The sequence below is a fragment of the Lytechinus pictus genome, chromosome 12, assembly GCF_037042905.1.
Source record: "Lytechinus pictus isolate F3 Inbred chromosome 12, Lp3.0, whole genome shotgun sequence".
NCBI lineage: Eukaryota > Metazoa > Echinodermata > Echinoidea > Temnopleuroida > Toxopneustidae > Lytechinus > Lytechinus pictus.
The window spans coordinates 14341296-14362675 of record NC_087256.1 but is presented as its reverse complement, the minus strand read 5'-3'; the positions used below and the strand labels follow the sequence as shown (position 1 = coordinate 14362675).

Below are 21380 nucleotides of genomic sequence, written 5' to 3'. Positions count from 1 at the left end.
ACTATAAAAATGAACCTTGGATAGTTACCTTGGTTCAATAGGACACTGACAAGATCAATAAGAAAGGTAGTCAGCTTCTCATTTGTAAGTTCGCTTATAAACCAGTACACCGTTTCAAATAAAGTCTACCCATTTCCATTTCTTATCGCGTTGAACAAGAAAGGAAAATGTTTTTGATATCATCTACATCGATATTCCTCGGAATTATCGCCTTCCTTATGTGCCTGTGGTTCGTTCGGCGTCCTAAAAACCTTCCTCCGGGGCCATGGACACTGCCTTTGATTGGATACCGATTTAAAGACGGTCTGGTTCATGAAAGTTACGCGACGTTAGCCAAGAAGTATGGGCCGATTTTCAGCGTTCGACGAGGTACCTTTCTCTTCGTGGTCTTGAATGACAAGGAGAGTGTAAAACAGGCGCTTGTCAAGTTGGGAGAGTATATGTCACATCGATTTGTACCTGGGCCTGTCAACTGGTCGATACCAGACGATAAGAAAGAAGGTAAATCCGTTTCTTACAAAGGAAAGATAAAGTAGACTTTTAAACCCCCATTTCATAATAAGAAAGTACAACATGAGGCATTTTATCATTACACCTATAATTATATACAGTATAAGTGAACGTTTGTCGAAAAGAGGAAAAGGGGAGAAATTTTGAAGACTTGGAATCGACCTACGGGGAGCTTTTGAGGGCTCAAGGCTCCAAAACAAAATGAAGCTGCCCCCCCCCCCCCCCCTTCCCCCAAAATGACCACAACGATTCAACGAATATTCGTACACTTGCGTATCTGCTTGGAGATCTTAGCCAGCGTGACTGGACCAATGTTAGAAAATTTGATATGCTCCACCCCAAGCATCGATCACTGGATTAGGGAAAATAATCATCTACAGTTCCATATTTTCATATTATAAGTTTGATTGTGTGTAAAACATTGCATCAATTTTATAGACTAGTACTGTAATATGACCAATCGCTATGATTTGTGTTACAAGTGATTCCCGTTCAGTTTACGACCGGCTGCAGTGGGTTTTTTTTCTTTGTGTTGCACGATCGGTCTCTTGGTGTCTTGCGATCACTTGGTGTCTTGCGATCACTCGAGCAACGACCGCGATCACTCGCGGTCGTTGTGGGAGATCGCACGAACCCCAGGTGGTCGTAACAGTTGGCATCAGAACTTTGAACATGTCCAAAATCCAAACGCGATCAAATGCGATCGATTCAGATAACAGTAACGACCAGTAGCACTGCTTTCATTTAATCGTACGGGTGATCGCATTGCCTCACTTCGACTCTTACAACCACGCAATCGGTCGTGCAACACGTGCATGTGAACGCAAGATTACTCGCACGAGCATTATGCAGGGCCCTGGGAACGATTTTTTGTTTACACGGGGTGCTGATGTAAATTTGTCCTTTTCAAGTGATTATGCAGGGGGGGGGCGTTGTCCTAAGTGGTAGTTTTTTTAACCTTTATATTTGATTTGAATTCTATATAGGTTCCATTATCTGGAGTAATGGAAAGCCATGGGATGACCAACGGAAATTTTCTCTTCCAGCTCTTCGCTCCTTTGGCTTTGGTAAGAGGAGTCTTGTTCCTCAAATCAACCTTGAGGCCCGTTGTCTGGCGGAGGAAATAAGGAGTCATCGGGGTCAGCCCTTCGATCCGGCGGATTTGCTGAACAAAGCAAGTGGTAACATTATAGCTCAACTTGTCTTTGGTCGTCGATATGAATATGGAGACGTCGAGTTTGTTAGAATTCTTCGAATCATGAGAGATGCCTTGTGCTGCATTCGCGAAGATGAACTAGTTAATGTGTTCGAACCGCTCATTCATACCCCGTGGTATAAACCATTGCGGGAAATGATTTTAAATTTAAGGAGTTTCGTGAGGTCTCACATCAAGGCCCACCGAGAAACTTTCCAAGATGATCAAATCAGGGACTTTGTAGACGCATTCTTTTCTGACGACATCTCCAAAAACTTTACCTTGGAACAATTCGTTGGGGTTGTGCTGGACCTATTCACCGCTGGTACAGATACCACGGCTCTGACAACTTCATGGGGGATGCTTTATTTAGCACTGCATCCTGATATACAGACGAGGGTAAGTATATAATTTACATTATCTCTTTTCATAACCTGTATTTCTTCATGAAAAATGAACTAGTGACTATGCCTCTACGGTTACACGGCTTTTTAGAACGATCAATCAAAAATATTCAGTAAAAATGTCGTCTAGGCAAGGTGGGTCTAGGATTTACCAGGGGTGGAGGTATCTTCCTTTGAAATTTTTTCTGACTATGAAATAAGACCCCCCCCCCCCCGAAAAAAAATCATCAAAACAGGGCACAGACCCGTTTTAACTTTTTGACTCTGAAAACCTTTACAGATCAATGCAAAACCGATATATATAATCAAAACACACCTTGTGCAGAGAAATGTCCTCCAGAACAGCTGGATCCTCATTCGAAGTCTTCCTGCCACACTTCAAAAACTCTGGTGTTGATTTAACACCAGCCTGGAATCTATATTTTTCCACACCAGAAAAGTGTTAAACAACACCAGTTTGCTTTTGGTCTAACACAAGACAGGTGTTTATACAACACCAATTAGTATTAAAACAGCATCGGTTTGATTCTAAACTGGTGTTGTTTCAATACTTATCTGGTGTGGACATATATTGATTCCGGTCTGGTGTTAAATCAACACCGGAGTTTTTGCAGTGCAGCCATTTCGGCACATTATCCTCGATATGGCTATGTGGCAGGAGGCGGGTAAACTGCAGGATATGCTACCTCCATGCAGCTGCTCGTTTGGTAAGTTGTCTTTATATTTGTTCCAAATCTAGGCTGAGGACCTTGTAGCAATCTCCATCAAGTCCAAAGCCAGCTTCATTCTGTTTGTTATTCCCGTTTTTGAGAGGAACAAATGGAGAGACTTTGTAGCATATCCTCTGTGGCCGATCTCCACTGGCCCTGGGTAGTAATCTACCTACCATCCCCTCTCCTTGCATTCTGAGATAAGTCCGGCATACTTTGTTTTGTTGTACTCTTGGGCCATCTCTATGTTCTCCCATGGGACAATCAATTCGCAGAGGATAAGGACTGCTTTGACCAGATTACCATGTCTGGTCGCACATTGATAGTCGCAATCTCACTGGGGAAGGTCATCTGCTCATCTAAGTCTGAGACAATCTGCCAGTCTCTTGCTAGACAAAGGAGCCTGCTAGTATGTGGTCTAACTTTCCTGTTGGTTCCGGTTCTTGTTCTAGCCTTCACAAAAAGAGATCATCACTGAGGCACAAGGATATGGTTGGGCCTGTGCAAACCAACAGAGCAGGGCTAGGCATGAATCCAACACAGTACTTCTTAAAAGCACAAAAACGGTACGGAAGTAACTTTATCCCCGCATGCAGGGTCTAATGAGAGATCAATGCTCTAGGCTGTCGAGAAATCACTAAAGGGTCATGAAGCGTATTGATATCTAAAAAATTATTGAGGCCATTGAACTGCTAAAAAGAACTCTGAAATACATACCAAGACTCCTGAGAGGACTTTCATAGCATTATAAATACAGCTTGAACAGGATGCTTGGTGCAGCATTTATTATCGATGAACATAATACGTTTTTCTGTTTTCATTATGGTGGGGGTGTCCACTCGTTTTATCTTAATCATATCTAGTTACTCATTGCCTTTACCTTCCCCTTTCGCTTAAAGGAAATACATTTGAACTATTTACATACACTAACCTATCCCACTATCCTTTACCGCCGCTACTCCTCATCTCAAAATATACATACATACATTCACATTATTTTACTATTTGTCAGATTCAATCATCTATGCATTGATTTTTCAGCATTATTTGTAAGGGGTTATGATATGTTTCTACCTTGTATCTTATCATATCAACATGCAGGTACAAAATGAGTTAGATGCAGTTGTCGGGCATGGCCGACAACCGAATATGGATGATCGCGCAAATCTTCCGTACTGCGACGCCACTCTGATGGAGATCATGCGAATCCGCCCCGTCGTCCCATTATCCCTCCCTCACATGACGTCAGCAGATGTCACTCTTGGACCTTATACCATTCCTAAGGGGACTATCGTTATCCCTAACCTGTGGGCTGTCCATCATGATCCTAAAGACTGGTGTGATCCACACGTATTCAACCCTGATAGATTTATGAGTGCCGATGGTCAGACTGTCGTCAAGAATGAGGCTTGGATGCCATTTAGCGCAGGTGTGTATTTTTTATTATTTGATTTACTCTTAATTCATTTCCGCAAAAGAGAGTAAATATGCAATAAGATAATATATGTGAAATTAACCAAATGAAAACAGGAGGGTAGCCCTACTGAGCAGCAGCACCAATCCTTACGCCGTTCGTCTACTGAGGGGTCCTCTAGGCTTTGGTACAAGCAATCAAGGAACTCTTGGTATTATTTATTACAATAGTAGTATAGTAATAAAATGAGAAAGACAAACCCTAATCAACATGATCAAAGGAATAGTAATTGAGCAACCAAGTGGCCATTTGATATAGAGATTTGATCCCCGTGAAGTTAGATACTTATTCCTTTTTTTTTTTTTCATATTAAAAAACAATGTGAAGTTAGCTACTTTTCCCTTTTTCCTTCTGCAACTTGTAAAGTTAGTTACTTATTTCCTTATTCAAACCACTCTCTCCTTATTCAAAATGACTCTCTTCCTTGTTAAAAATACACTTTTCCTTATTAAAAATGCACTTTTCTTTATTCAAAATACACCTTTACCTATTAAAAATGCACTTTTCCTATCAAAAATGCACTTTTCTTTATTCAAAAGGCACTTTTCTTTATTCAAAATACACCTTTACCTATTAAAAATGCACTTTTCCTATTCAAAATACACTTTTCCTTATTCAAACTACACCTTTCCTTATTCAAAATACCATTTTCCATATTTAAAATATACTTTTCCCTATTCAAAATACACTTTTCCTTATTCAAAATACACTTTTCCTTATTTAAAATACACTTTTCTTTATTTAAAATACAATTTTCTTTATTCAAAATACACTTTTCCTTATTCAAAATACACCTTTCCTTATTCAAAATGCACTTTTCCTTATTCAAAATGCACTTTTGCTCATTCAAAATACACTTTTCCTTATTCAAAATACACGTTTCCTTATTCAAAATGCACTTTTCTTTATTCAAAATGCTTTTTTCCGTCTTCAAAATACTATTTTCCTTATTCAAAATACACTTTTCTTTATTCAAAATATAATTTTCCTTATTCAAAATACACTTTTGCTTGTTTAAAATACACTTTTCCTTATTCAAGACATTTTTCCTTATTCAAACTGCCCTTTCCCTTAAACATAATACATTTTCCTTATTTAAAATACACTCTTTCTCATTAAAAATGCACTTTTTTCTTATTCAAAATACATCTTTCCTTATTCAAAATGCACTTTTCATTATAAAAATGCAATTTTCTTTATTCAAAAGGCACTTTTCCCTAGTGTTTGTGTGTGTGTGTAAGGGGATGGATGGGGGGGGGGGGTTGAGGGCAATTTGGGACTCACTAATATTAATCGCCACAGAGGTGACGTGTGTTTGAAATTTGAATTTTTATCTATTATTCGGGCTCATTTTCCGACATAACGCATGAGCATAGTTTGGTGCAGGAGACGCGTTTCGGACGGGTTTCATTTCTACCAAACCATAAAAACCTGAATGAACCTTCACTGTAGACCAGATTTTCCACTTGTGGTGTACAAGATGATTTGTTCAATATCTTTCTTTCTGATCTTGACCTCCTTTACCAGGTCGCCGTGATTGCCTAGGTCAACAGCTTGCTAAGATGGAGACATTTCTACTCGTCACCAACCTCTTCCAGCAGTTCGAATTCAAACTTCCTCCTGATCAACCAACCCACACCATGCGAGGACAGCATGGAATTACAATGCCACCAGAAAGCTATATGATATGTGCCTTTGAACGCTGATTTATTTGACATGGATAGGGAGGCTTGAAAATCTCAAATGAACACTACAAATTAAAAATATAGACGGACAAATTCCATCATGACATTTGATTTACTGAATAAAAGTGTGTTATCATGTCTCATATATTTCACAGGGGTCCGTTGGTACCTCAAAACAATGATAGATTTCTTATAAAGAAATTTGATACACACTAAGAAATCCCGGTGCAAATGGGGTGTACGATACGTGCGTACACCTCACAATACCATCGAGGTGCAAGTTAGCTCTTTTGCGAGAGTACGTGTCTGTTGTACACCCATGTACTCTTTTTGTGCACCCCACCAGCCTCGCTGACAGATAGACGTATGGTACAGATTAAGTTGATTTGTGATCGAAGATTACCCGAAATAACAATGCACTAACGCCATATTTTACCTAAGTAAAATAATCTTTAAACTATTCAATATTTATGTGATAATTGTTTCAAAAACACATTTGATTACGTATACATTTGGAGAAACAGTAAATAGAGCTACTTGAATCTCAACTATCAGCGCAAGTCAAAAAAAGAAGCGGATGATATCCGTAAAGACCTCAACCGGATTCAGCGCTTCTCGTTGACATAGCGGGAAGAATCTTTACTACAGATACGAGGTAAGTTCGAGTCCCAACCAATGTACCTAAAAAATCGATACAGAAAGTTAATGGTCCGAAAGTATCGACAATCTTTTTATTATTTTAGGTGGGGTACATTATGCACCCTCAGGGGTAGACGTGTACACCCTCTAAGGTGCAGATGGACACCCCAAATATGAGTGCACAATGTACACCCCTATTTGGGGTGTACGTGTGCACCCCTATAGGGACAAGCCTGTGCACCCCTAGGGCATGTAGGGGTGTAAAATTGAACCCGAATTTCTTAGTGTGTACGTTAAGTTCATTTGCTAGTCTATATGTTTAAAAAGAAATATAAGCATGTATAGTTTGTCACATCCATGGGAATAACGTAATAATTAAGCGCTAGATTATTATTCAGCAAGTTATTCACTAATTCTATAATTTTAGGTGGATTTAAATTTAATTTCTCACTGTCTTATTGATCGAAAGTTTGCATTTTACGGAAAGTTTTAATCATGTTTGTTAATCATTAGTTACAATTATCGTTAAAGATATTTGTAGCAGATTTGGTTTTCTGAAAATATATATTATTGATTGCTCGTATTGTAAAATTACCAACGTTATACATATCATTTTAGGAAGTCTACTTTTTTTAAAGTTAATATATAGGTGAAATTCTTGTCATATTGCCTGTTTTCAATTTTCCGATATTCACCTTTGGCATCGCATTTCATTATACATACAGCAAATCTGCCCTGCAATCTGCTGATGATTGATCACGATATGTATTCGACATTTTTAGGGGGTTTCTATTGGTACAACTGTTTAATCATGGGGACATAAATCATTTATACTTTTATTGTTAAATTCAGTGAACAATTTTCTTTGAGGTGTTATTATCTTATTAAGTATAGTCAGATGTAACATGTATAATGACGCATATGAATATGCTGGTAATGTCTAATTAAAAAAAAGATTATTATCATCTATAATGTGTGTATTTAGTCAGTAACATGTACTTAATGTGTATGTATTAGTAGAATTTATTCTTTGTAATATGTTCCTTGATTCTTTTAAAAGTAGATTTAACTTGTCTTTGAATTTACTTGAGATTTAATATACATTAAAGAAAGATCAATTATAATGCTGACTTGCTTCGATAAAGTAATTCTAACTCCAATTAGGCAAATATAAGATACCTTTTACTAAAAAAAGCATATCGAATGTACTTATAATTTCCATGAACGCCTTATTTACATAATACATGAATATTCATTAAGGGCAGGGAAATAATATTTTTCTTTAAATAACTGTGATATCTATTTTCTGTTTGAAAATGTTCTGGATTAGGGAGTGCAATATATACAGTGCGTATCAAAATAAACGTTTACACTTTGAAAAAATCCTGTAAAATTATACATTTGTAATATCCTGAACACTTTTCCACATTTTAACATTGGTATACAGGTCCATTTAATCAAATGACGATATAACTGTCGAAAAATATTTCCGCTTGAGTGAGCACCACTTACTTTTGAAAAGTTAGTGAAAAATGATTTGCGCAGAACTTTGAAATAGTTATGCGAATAAAAGTAGAACTTAATCATGAAGAACACGTAGAATTTAGCTATTAAAATTGATTTGAAGATATCTTTTACCTTTTTTGACTTGTTTCCTTGCCCAAAACACTTCGAAGAGAGCATTTCACCCCACCCCTCTCCCCCACACACCGAGGCCATCGTGACGATATTTGCTTTACACTGAGCTGTGATTTACATGGAATGGCTTAAGCTTGATTTTCATTTTGTTAATCATTGCCAAGCTTGGGAAAAGTGTGGAGAAACAAGTATTAAATGAAAAATGAAATGTAAACCCACTTTTAATGATAAAAACTGATTGAAATAATGCTGGAGATGTCTGATTTAAACTTTTGTTCAGATTCAGTTATGTCCTCAGATCCAGCTGGCACAAAAAGGGTAAAGGTTGTGCTTACTAAGTGCTGAAATTTCGATTTGGGTGGCAAAATTGTTACAAAATGCTTGAATGTATCCGTCTTATTTCAACTGACTAAAAGTGCAAGGGAAATGTATGAGAACTGTTTCGCAGGGTAAGTTTGATTTCGCCGTTTCCCCTTAGCACAGCGTGAAAACGAGCATTTCTGCGCAAACAGATTTCTGCGATCTTTACAAAAATGGACAGTGCTCACTCAAGTGTAACATTCTGACAAAACTTTTACTTTCATTGGATAAATGAGACCCAAACCCAAGATTATATGTGAAAAAAATACCCACATGTTGTATATTTTTTTATTCCCATGGCTTTTTAAAAGTGTAAACTTTTTTTGATACGCACTGTAGAATAGCTATACGAGGTGTATCAATAAAAAAGAACCCCAACTTTCTTGACTGTTCATGAGAAAACTATCCAATGAAATAATGATCATTAAACTTCTACTATTTGGAAGTGTGATTTATAGTCGCCAATTTTCTGTTTTCCTCAGGAATAGGATAATAATGCTTTATATTCAACATCTGATCATATAATGGGACACACCCACGGGTAATATCCACGTACTGCACGTACTGTTTGAAACCATATATGGGTCACGAACCCTGCCTCTTGCGGGGGGTTTATGCTGAATCGAATAACAGCTGTATACGAATGTACTCAAACAAAAAGTCATGCGATCAGTTGAAAGGGACGTCAGTCGCTCGATAACAGTAGTTCAACTGCATGTATGGTATAAAAAAGAGCATATACACATTTCACAGTTGATACGACGTTTGATATATTTCCACGTATTTCGAAACAACTGGACAAGGAGACGACGAAGAGGAAGAAACGGAAGAGAAAGACAATAAAGAGGAAAAACTTGGAAGAAGAAGTGGACAAAGAAGAAGAAGGAAAAGAAGAAGAAGTGGGAGGAGGAAATATAGGAGAATCGACAAAGTACTGTTAAACATGTGTATCTGGTTCCCCTTACCGATACACGGACATGAATTCAAAATTAAGTGAAACATGTGAAAAGAACAAGATTGCAGTGCATGATCGTGATTGGCAAGACTACTAAATCCATCTTACCTGCAACAATCGTTTAACAGATAAAAATGGTTTTGCTCTTATTTACATCGATATTCCTCGGATTTATCGCGTTCCTTGTTTGCCTGTGGGTCATTTGGCGTCCGAGAAACCTTCCCCCGGGGCCATGGGCGCTGCCTTTGATTGGATACCGATTCAAAGTGGGCCTGATTCATGAAACATACGTGGAACTGGCAAAGAAATATGGACCGATTTTCAGTGTACGACGAGGCCCGCTTCTCTTCGTGGTCTTGAATAATAAGGAGAGTGTAAAACAGGCACTGGTGAAGTCAGGAGTGTTCTTCTCAAATCGATTCGTACCAGGACCCATCAATTGGACCATACCAGATGCTAAAAAAGAAGGTAACGTACCATCTCTGAACTTCGACCTCAAGAAGACTGCACATCACGGGTTCGGGGAAATTTAGATGTTTTATATGCTGACAGAATAGATCTACATGTAATTTCGTCTATACATGTACATCTTTAAACATCTTTGAATCGTATGTATCATGACTCAATTTGTTTGTGATAATATGACAGTTTACATTATCATGTCAGTTAGTCTAATCTAAACATTTCACCACATTCAAGCCAAAATTAAACCAACTAATATTACCTGTTTATCATTCTACTTTCAGAATTGTCTAAACTTGTTTGTTACTGAAATGAAAACCCTACAATTTTATATATTCCCCCTTTCACAGGGTCTCTCTCTGTCTATTACAAACAGGATCTTCAAAATCTCTCTAATAAGGTCGATGCAATATTTATGAAGAATAGTTATATTGTGATAGGTTGACAGTTTATCTATGTCAGATCAGTATTCCATGAACGTGAGTTATAAAAGACGCATTCTCTTATTTTAAAATATTGATATTTTTTATTCGGTAAATGTATATATTAAAAAAAAAAATCATTTTTGCATCTATTCAAGAAAGTTGATCTTTCTGCAAAATCTGTAACCAAATAGGAGAAAAGAATTCGAGCCTTTTTTTTCAACATATTCATAACAAAATTAGGATTTCATTGAATCGGAGCTAGCCTTCCTCGTGTATTATACTCATTTTTTAAAATACATTCTTGAACATAACTATGACTATCCAAAGTCGATGACACTTTTCAATTCTCTTTTTTTTTCATTCTCCTTTATAATTTTCTGCTGTCACGATATGTAACTCCTGGTATATTCGAATTTATTTATCAAAAGAACTCTATGACACTAATACCCTTTTTACACAGGATTTTCTTAACCCCGGACTATCGCTAACCCCGTACTTTCCTTAACCCCGTACTATTTTTTTTCCTTTTCACACATGCCAAATTGTTATTGCTAACCCCGGATAAGGAATGCTTGCTTTTCACACACGAAACTCGCTAACCCCGGACTAGTGGTAGCTCATGAATATTCACGAGCGCACTGAGGGGTCATTCGGGTCATATCCAAAATCGCGCGCGCTTTAAATACATTTGTCGATCATTCGTAGTACAAGTACTTCACTCGGAATTTCTCATCGCCGTATTCGCTGTTCATGAATATTCATTATGCTTACCTCTGATTGGAAAACAAGGCCGGCTCTGTTGCGGGGCATGAATGGGAGCGCTTAGCCCACTTACGTTTTACACTAGCGATCTTAACCCCGTACTATCGCTCTTAGCACCGCAATTGCTGGGATAACCCTGCTTTTTTGCAGGGCCAAATAATCCCGTACTAAAGGTGGGGTTAGCCCACTTTGCAAAAATGCTGTGTAAAAAGAAAGTGGGCTAAGCTTAACCCCGTACTATAGGTGGGGCTAAATAGCAATTTAGCCCCACCTATAGTACGGGGTTAAGGAAATTTGAGCGTGTGTGAAAAGGGTATTTTACAGCAATATTCTCAAATGGTCACTTTGTTCTCTGTTGAATTGCGAACTACCGCCCTATTTCATTATTACCAAGCATATCTAAAATACTTGAAAAAAATAATTTACAAACGACTATATTATTTTATGGACACGAATAAATTATAAATTCCTAATCAATACGGTTTCAGGACAAATCACTCAACTGACTATGCAATTTTACAATTATACGACAAAATAACAGATTCACTTTAAAAAAAGAGTACACTGTCGGGGTTTTCATGGATCTATCGAAAGCATTCGATACTATCGATCATCATATACTATTCGGTGCCGTCACGGCCGAGTGGTCTAAGGCGCCTGGCCATTCATGGAAAGTCCGAGGATCGATCCCCGGCTGCGGCGCCTATATGCCCGTGAGCAAGGCATTTAATCTACAATGCTCTTTTATCCTGCTTTCAAATAAATGGAAATGCTTTATGCATTATTGGTAACTAGGTGTGCACTTGTTTAAAAAAAATTGACTTGTTTTTTTTTTCAAAGAGGTGCCGTGGCCGAGTGGTCTAAGGCGCCTGGCCATTCATGGAAAGTCCGAGGATCGATCCCCGGCTGCGGCGCCTATATGCCCGTGAGCAAGGCATTTAATCTACAATGCTCTTTTATCCTGCTTTCAAATAAATGGAAATGCTTTATGCATTATTGGTAACTAGGTGTGCACTTGTTTAAAAAAAATTGACTTGTTTTTTTTTTCAAAGAGGTGCCGTGGCCGAGTGGTCTAAGGTGCCTGGCTATATATAAAAAGTCCGGGGTTCGATCCCCGGCCGCAGCACCCATGCCTGTGAGCAAGGCATTTAATGTGCAATGCTCTTTTATCCTGCTTTCAAATAAATGGAAATGCTTTATGCATTATTGGTAACTAGGTGTGCACTTGTTTAAAAAAAAATTGACTTGTTTTTTTTTTCAAAGAGGTGCCGTGGCCGAGTGGTTTAAGGCGCCTGGCTATACATAAAAAGTCTGGGGTTCGATCCCCGGCCGCAGCACCCATGCCTGTGAGCAAGGCATTTAATGTGCAATGCTCTTTTATCCTGCTTTCAAATAAATGGAAATGCTTTATGCATTATTGGTAACTAGGTGTGCACTTGTTTAAAAAAAAATTGACTTGTTTTTCCAAAGAGGTGCCGTGGCCAAGTGGTCTAAGGCACCTGGCTATACATAAAAAGTCCGTGGTTCGATCCCCGGCCGCGGCACCCATGCCTATGAGCAAGGCATTTAATGTGCAATGCTCTTTTATCCTGCTTTCAAATAAATGGAAATGCTTTATGCATTATTGGTAACTAGGTGTGCACTTGTTTAAAAAAAAATTGACTTGTTTTTCCAAAGAGGTGCCGTGGCCAAGTGGTCTAAGGCACCTGGCTATACATAAAAAGTCCGGGGTTCGATCCCCGGCCGCGGCACCCATGCCTATGAGCAAGGCATTTAATGTGCAATGCTCTTTTATCCTGCTTTCAAATAAATGGAAATGCTATAGGCATTAATGGTAACTTGATGTACGCTTGTTTTATAAAAAAAATTGTAAATTAAAAACATATGGCATCAGAGGGATTGTTTTATCATGGTTTAAAGATTATCCATACAACATATATCAATATGTTAATTTTAACTCTAAATCTTCTGAAGTTTGTAATGTGAAATGTGGAGTACTACAGGGTTCTATCTTAGGCCCGTTGTTATTTTTAATGTATATGAATGATATAATCAATGCTTCACCCTTACTTATGTTCTCTTCGCAGATGATACCAATGTATTTTTTCACACAGTAACTTAGACATGCTTGTAGCAGTACTCAATAATGAATTAACTAAATTGTCCATGTGGTTTAAATCAAATAAACTCTTCTTAAATATTAAAATAAACAAATTTCATGTACTTTAAACACATCAATTCTAAGCACATATTTCGTGGCTCCATTAACATTGATAACATCCATCTTGCTGAAAAAGAAGAAACGAATTTTTTAGGTGTATTAATTGACTCTAATTTAACTTGGAATAGTCACATTCGTTATGTTAGCAAACTAGTTGCCAGAGGTATTGGCATACTATTTAAACTGAAATATTGTATTTCCCAAAGATCATTATTTATGCTGTACAATTATTCTTTTATTTTGTCACATATATCATATTGCAACATATTGTGGGGTAATAGCAACAAAACGAAAATAGACTCAATTCTGCGCCTCCAAAGAAAGCACTCCGCATTTGTTCCCACTCGCAATTTTCAGCACATACTGATCCTTTCTTTTTTGGAACCTTAAAATGTTGAAAATTCATGACATTCATACTTTCCAAACTGCCATTTTCATGTTTAAGTTCTCAACTAAATCTATACCTACACCCTTTCATGATACTTTTGTTTTCAATAGCAACATTCATTCATATCCTACACGCCACTCATCAAATATTCACCTCACAAACCCGAAAACAATATTAGCACACAAAACGATCAGACATCATGGCCCAGACATCTGGAATGATTTGCCCAATGATATTAAACTTACTGCATCTATCTTTTCCTTCAAAGATTCATAATAAAATATCTTTTATCGATTAAGTATTCTTAAATATCACACCTGCACGTTCACCCCCTTGCACACACACGCACACTTCATTTCTTCTTTCTCCTTTTCTGATGATTTGTGACGTCAGATTTTTCTTCCAGACCTATGGAATATAATTGGTTTCCATGTAGCCCTTTTCCCTTTTAGCTGCTATTACTTAAGCATTTATTTTGCTTATATAGTTTGCCACTGCATTTGTTTTCACTAATTTGTCTTATCCTTAAATTGTATTCATGTCTAAATTTTGTTATCGCACTGTTATAAATTTGTCACATTGCAATGTACTTTAATGTCATACTACGATTATGTTTATGTATTGTAAATTTATTTTGACCTTACAATAAATGCAGAAACTCCTGCAAAAAAAGGATGATGACATGGGGCTTAAAACACCCCGTGTTCAAATCCTTATGTACACACTATTCTTATCTCGATTCGAGTTTTCATTAATTCTTTTAGCGAGATACACATCCTGCATGTTCATAATTAAACAAGTGGAGCGCCTCTGGCAGTCTCACCTGCATTACGCGATTCAATATTGCAGCAGTGCTGACTTTGAAAACTACTATAAAATAATTATTCACAAAAAACATCATTCATTATGATACAATACTACGTTCATTGACCGTAAATGATATTTGACCTTGATCATGTGAGCTAAGACTTGTCAGTGATACTTGATTACCCTTATGTCCACATTTCATAAACTATATCCATAAACTTTGAAAGTTATGACAGCAGTTTAATAATTACCTCCAACTTGGCCAAAGTTCATTGAACTTAAATTACATTTGACCTTGGTCATGTGACCTGAAACTCGCACAGGATGTTCAGTGATACTTGATTACTCTTATGTCCAAGTAAGTTTCATGAATTAGGGCCATATACTTTCGGAGTTACGACAAAATTTCAGAAACTTAACCTTAGGTTAAGATTTTGATGTTGATTCCCCCAACATGGTCTAAGTTCATTGACCCTAAATGGCCTTTGACCTTAATCATGTGACCTGAAACTCCGGCAGGATGTTCAGTAATACTTGATTAACCTTATGGCCAAGTTTCATGAACTAGGTCCATATACTTTCTAAATTATTCTGTCATTTAAAAAACTTAACCTTCGGTTAAGATTTGATGTTGACGCCGCCTCCGCCGTCGGAAAAGCGGCGCCTATATAGTCTTACCCTGCTATGCAGGTGAGACAAAAACTGTGCTGAATATCAAATTTTCAGCTCGCGTTACGCACTTGCATCAATTGTTTTGGCCTATTCCGATGGAGCAAAATGACAGGTGCTCAACATCACACAATAACAATAAAATGGAATTAGCACAGAGTATAATGCATCATTCACAGATGTTCTTAAATTGGTCCGTCTTACCTTTAGTGTAATGACTGAAATAGTTTTGATTAAAAACATATCATACACAGGTAACTGGAGAGAGAAAATAAAATAAAGCACATGGTATTATGGTTTGTAATTCATAACGGTAAAACTAGACACTATGTAGACAGAATGTGCCATTGTCTCAACAGAGGTTTTATTTCATCTTTGATGAAACAGATTTAATGAGTGAATGTCATTCATATTGCTTTCTTAAAAATGGCAATTTTCATACTTACTGAAATATTTGTTATAATTATTGATATGTGTTTGTGTTTGTTTTTTTTAGCTTCAATTGCTTGGGCTGATGGACAGAAAGGGGATGACCTACGAAAATTTTCCGTTTCTGCTCTTCGCTCCTTCGGTTTTGATAAAAAGAGTCTTGTTCCTCATATCAATCTGGAGGCCCGTTGTCTGGCGGAAGAAATCAGGAGTCATCGTGGTCAGCCATTCGATCCTTCAGATCTCTTAAACAAAGCAAGTGGTAACCTAATGATGCAACTTATCTTTGGTCGTCGATATGGCTACGAAGACGTCGATTTCATTGGAATTCTTCGCGTGATGAAGGACATTTTTGTTTTCATCGCCGACAATGACCCTGTAAATGTGTTCGAACCGCTCATTCATACCCCGTGGTATAAACCCTACCGCGAAATGTTTTACAAGGAAATGGATTTTGCTCGGAATCATATCATCGCTCACCGGGAAACTTTCCAAAAAGATGCCATCAGGGATTTTGTAGATGCGTTGCTAGCAGACGACATCTCCAACAACTACACCTTGGATGATATGGCGAGGATTGTGCTGGACCTTTTAACCGCTGGTACAGATACTACGGCGGTGACTACTTCTTGGGGGATACTTTATCTAGCATCGCATCCTGATGTACAAAAGAAGGTACACTCTAAAAACAGAGGGTAAAATTTACCCAATATTGGGTAGAAAGGGAACATGCATGTTTGCTGGGTTCCCCCCCCCCCCCAATTTTGAGCAAAATGCATGTTTAAAGGGTAAATTTCAACGCAACATTGAGCAAACTTTACAAATTATTTGGTATCTTTTTACCCAACAAACACGCATATTCCCATTTTACCCAATATTGAGTAAACTTTTTTAGAGTGTAATTCTATCGTAAAATTACAATTTTTATTCATTAATCACTTGGATGGGGCTAAGTTAGTACTGAAAATAGCGTATTCAAAAATGCTAAAAAGAAAATCTGAGAATCATCGATACCCAATAAATCTTATTATTGTAGTTCACTGGTTACTGATTCACTGTCAACAATCTGGGGTGGAATCTGGAGGGATTATGATGTGACTCAGGTGGATTGTATTTTTATTCTTTTTGAAGAATGTATCGTCATTTGATAAAAAAGCGAGTTTAAGTGTAAGCTTGTGATGTTAGTGGCTGTATATACATTCGTATCAGGTTTGAATGATGTATATAAGATGGCAAGCCTCAGTCGGACGTACTTCTTGCACCATGGAAAATACCCTCAGTGCGCTACATCACCGGTTCGATCGCAACCAAACGATACTCACACATGTACATATAAGTATACTGTAACAACCTTGATGCAATTTATTGAATTTGTCAAAGTTGTGTGATATAAAGTGGCAAAACTAAAAATGGCAAGGTGTCATGATTTGGCTAATGCTATCATTCAATCTGAACAAACAGGTGCAAGAGGAGTTGGACGCAATTATCGGGCATGGCCGCCAACCAAATATTGATGACCGCGCCAATCTTCCATACTGTGACGCAACTCTGATGGAGATCATGCGAATCCGCCCAGTTGGGCCGATCGCCCTGCCGCACATGACGTCAGCAGATGTTACTCTTGGATCTTACAACATTCCTAAGGGGACCATCGTTATCCCTAACCTGTGGGCTGTCCATCATGATCCTAAAGACTGGTGTGATCCACATGTATTCAACCCTGATAGATTTCTGAGTGCCGATGGTCAGACGGTCGTCAAGAATGAGGCTTGGATGCCATTCAGCACAGGTATGATAAGGATTGATATCGATCTATTATAACATTGGAAGTCTATTTTTTTTGTTTTTAATTATATTATCATATCACGTGACCATACGTGTGGCCGCGATCTTCTGGATAAGTCCACACCCCACCCCGTTTGATAGCCAGATATCGCCTTCCTTAGCAAAAGTGTAACACAAATCTCTAATATTGAAAGTAATTTTCTTCACCACCAAAACACGGACAAAGAGTCATAAAGAAACAAGCAATAAGAACAAAGCTATCCCGTAGTTGACTTAAATCAAGGTTCATGTTAAACCAGAATTAAGAACACGATCCTAGCTTGTTTTTTTATACCGAGAATGAGATTGCAATATGAAGCAATATACTTTGTTCACTTATCTTACCCCCCCCCCCCCCCTCCCGCCCCTCTCCAGGTCGCCGTGAATGTCTTGGTAGTCAGCTTGCTAAGATGGAGACATTTCTACTCTTCACCAACCTCTTCCAGCAGTTCGAATTCAAACTTCCTCCTGATCAACCAACCCACCATATGCGAGGACAGCCTGGAATTACAATGCCACCAGAAAGCTTTAAGATCTGTGCCTCTGAACGATGAATGTAATGGATTTATCAGAGACTCTTAAGTTTAGTTTATGTTCATCAGAGTTGTCCAATTTGTAGAGAAAATGTATATTATCAGTGGTCTTTAACTTTGTTTTCTCGCTGGTAGAAATTAAATTGCGTCAGACGGTAAACAACCTGGACTTGCTGAAAAGCAGTTTCTTATGACTGAATGTAAGTTTTACTATGATTAAATAAGTACAATATTATACAAGAAGGCTACAAAATAGATTTGATTTGGAGCGATAAATAAGAAAGACATGCTAATAAATCAGATTGCTATAAAATATTTTATCGAGCAAAATATAGGTATGGAAGCTAGTAAATTTGAGAATAGTTTGTATAAAGTATTGAAGTGGGAAATCATTTTTATATCTTCCAGTCACAAAACGAAAACAAAATCTAAACATGATTGTATTATACTTATACTGAAAGATATTGAAAAACTTTTAAGACCTTTTTTACAGATGACCCAGGTGACTGTTTTACGAAGGAACAATTGTCACATGAACAATCAGATTCTCCATGAGTAACATCCACGGGGAAATATTGACCCCCAATAGAGCTCCTTGCATATCTGAGGGGAGGGGGAATTATTTAAACATGGGAAAATAAATTTCGATTGAAACACATAAAAAGAAAATAAAGAAAGATGAAATAACTACCACTGACCTGCAAGATATATTTCAGATTTTTTATTTTATGTTTACTAAACTCTGTACAAAGGGCGTCAAATAATTTTCAAAGCAAATTATGCTTTATCGGTTTGATGCCAGCATATTTACAATACATTACCAATTTACCTGCTGTGTAGGCAGAAAGGTACAAGATATACAAATCATGTAAGAGATAACAAATGTGGAAATACGAGAGAAATACATAATTCAACGAAAGAACAAAACAGAAAAATTGTAAAACTGATAAGGGGTGTACATGCACTTGAAGAGAGACTTTAAGTAAATAGTAATTAATTAATATGTTATAAAGCCTACTAAGGGTAAACAGTCACAAGAGGATTTTGTGGATTTGTAGGCAAGGCCAGGTATGTAAAAATAAAGTTTTTATTTTGAAATCATGGAATAATAAAACCATGTATAACATAGATAATTTAGGAATAGATGGTGTTTGGAGAATAATAAGTATAAATGATTAATATACTTCATTATTTGGAAATACATACTCAGAGAATATTTAGCGAAGTTATATGAACGGTTTATTGAAAAAACGAGTGTACCCATGTAATTATGTATTATATAATTATAATCATGCATTTGGCTTGTATATACCAAAACACCAGTACAAAAATAGTCTATATCTGTTAAAGTTGATGAGATATTTTGGGATGATATACATCATTATGAAGGAGCTCATTCATTAAGTATGTAATGGCTAATTTACATGGGAGTCATGGATTTCCAAGAAAATATATATGTTAATAATAATATTTACCACTTAGAGATTCATTTAACTTATATTTTGAATAAATTTTTATAATGTATTTGACTCCATTTAATTTAATTTTATTAATATCTGTTTAAATAAACCCCTCAAAACAAGTTTGGAAATCTGTGTTTGGCCATTAATCTCTCCCAACTCCCAATTCTACACAATGCATATTTGACATCATTCAAAAGATCATTTAATTCTCTTTTAAATGATACTATGCTTGTTATGATCATGCCATCATGGAAAGAGCAGGATTCAAAAGTGTTGGATGAGGTCTGAATTGAAAAGCTGCAAAACGAGCAAAAAAAGTTTGGAAATCTGAATTTGGCCATTAATTTCTCCCAACTCCCAATTTTACACAATGCATATTTAATATCATTCAAAAGATCATATAATTTTCTTTAAAATGATACCATGCATGTTATGATCATACCATCACGAAAAGAGCATGATTCAAAAGTGTTGGGTGAGGTCTGAATTGAAAAGCTGCAAAACGAGCAGAAATAGTGATGAAAGGTCAATACAGAACATGATTCTTTTGTCTGTGGCAATAGAGATGAAAATCCATTCAAATCAAGCCCCTGCTTCTTCATTTTTTATATTTTGTTGTGGTTTATGTTGTGATGGTTCTGTGAGATAACATGGTTTGAGTCGTGGTTTGAAATACCCATGCATGCTTGTTTGTTGTGTGTTTGATTCCATGTTAATGTTGATGAAAACAAAAGAAACCGCTGAGAAACTCAGTGAGTGACTTTCAATATTGTGTCATTTTGCAACTTTTTAAATTTTGACCTTGCCCCACATTTCAAGGCACTGCACCTCCATGTGAACCATAATCATATCATGTAAGGTATCATTTTAAAGAGAAATAAATAATCTATTCATTAATATTAATTACACATTGATATTTACTAAAACTGAGGAGGGATTATCGATCAAAGTCAAAAGAAACTGCTGAGAAACTCACTCATCAACACGGAAAAATAAACAGTGACTTTAATATTGTGTCATTTTGCAACTTTTGAACTTTGAATTTGCCCCACATTTCAAGACACTGTACCTCCATGTGAACCATAATCATATCATGTAGGGTATCATTTTAAAGAAAATCAAATAATATATTCATTAATATTAATTACACATTGATAATTACTAAAACTGAGGAGGGATTATCGATCAAAGTCAGATTTCCAAACTTTTTTTGAGGAGTTTATATTTGGTGTAGGAGATAGTTATATGAACGGTTTATTGAACAAACGAGTGTACCCATGTAATCATGTATTATAATTATAATCATGCATTTAGCTTGTATATACCAAAACACCAGTACAAAAATAGTCTGTATCTGTTAAATTTGATGAGATATTTTTGGATGATATACATCATTATGAAGGAGCTCATTCATTAAGTATGTAATGGCTTATTTACATGGGAGTCATGGATTCCCAAGAAAATATATATGTTAATGATAATATTTACCACTTAGAGATTCATTTAACTTATATTTTGAATAGATTTTTATAATGTATGTGACTCCATTTAATTTAATTTGATTAATATCTGTTTAAATAAACCCCTCAAAACAAGTTTGGAAATCTGTGTTTGGCCATTAATCTCTCCCAACTCCCAATTCTACACAATGCATATTTGACATCATTCAAAAGATCATTTAATTTTCTTTTAAATGATACTATGCTTGTTATGATCATGCCATCATGGAAAGAGCAGGATTCAAAAGTGTTGGATGAGGTCTGAATTGAAAAGCTGCAAAACGAGCAAAAAAAGTTTGGAAATCTGAATTTGGCCATTAATTTCTCC

The 21380-nt window shown here is 36.7% G+C and overlaps 2 protein-coding genes across 2 annotated transcripts; both read left to right on the top strand.

The window, feature by feature from the left end:
- LOC129272951 (cytochrome P450 2J2-like) lies at positions 1 to 7841 on the top strand. The gene is made up of 4 exons (XM_064107712.1): positions 1 to 501; positions 1497 to 2104; positions 3921 to 4248; positions 5821 to 7841. Exons 1-4 carry the CDS (start codon positions 168 to 170, stop codon positions 5997 to 5999), a joined length of 1449 nt encoding a protein of 482 aa, XP_063963782.1. The 5' UTR covers positions 1 to 167; the 3' UTR covers positions 6000 to 7841.
- A 1457-nt stretch (positions 7842 to 9298) lies between these two features.
- On the top strand, positions 9299 to 20131 carry LOC129272952 (cytochrome P450 2J2-like). The gene is made up of 4 exons (XM_064107711.1): positions 9299 to 10038; positions 15801 to 16408; positions 17195 to 17522; positions 17933 to 20131. Exons 1-4 carry the CDS (start codon positions 9705 to 9707, stop codon positions 18109 to 18111), a joined length of 1449 nt encoding a protein of 482 aa, XP_063963781.1. The 5' UTR covers positions 9299 to 9704; the 3' UTR covers positions 18112 to 20131.
- Positions 20132 to 21380: the final 1249 nt, after the last annotated feature.

What these genes read in the sequence shown, in the direction of transcription:
- LOC129272951 (XM_064107712.1), top strand. Translation starts at nt 168, where the DNA reads ATGTTTTTGATATCATCTACATCGATATTCCTCGGAATTATCGCCTTC. An exon ending in ACCAGACGATAAGAAAGAAG is followed by an intron (nt 502 to 1,496) that starts GTAAATCCGTTT and finishes AATTCTATATAG; the next exon opens with GTTCCATTATCTGGAGTAAT. An exon ending in ATCCTGATATACAGACGAGG is followed by an intron (nt 2,105 to 3,920) that starts GTAAGTATATAA and finishes ATCAACATGCAG; the next exon opens with GTACAAAATGAGTTAGATGC.
- LOC129272952 (XM_064107711.1), top strand. Translation starts at nt 9,705, where the DNA reads ATGGTTTTGCTCTTATTTACATCGATATTCCTCGGATTTATCGCGTTC. An exon ending in ATCCTGATGTACAAAAGAAG is followed by an intron (nt 16,409 to 17,194) that starts GTACACTCTAAA and finishes CTGAACAAACAG; the next exon opens with GTGCAAGAGGAGTTGGACGC. An exon ending in TTGGATGCCATTCAGCACAG is followed by an intron (nt 17,523 to 17,932) that starts GTATGATAAGGA and finishes GCCCCTCTCCAG; the next exon opens with GTCGCCGTGAATGTCTTGGT.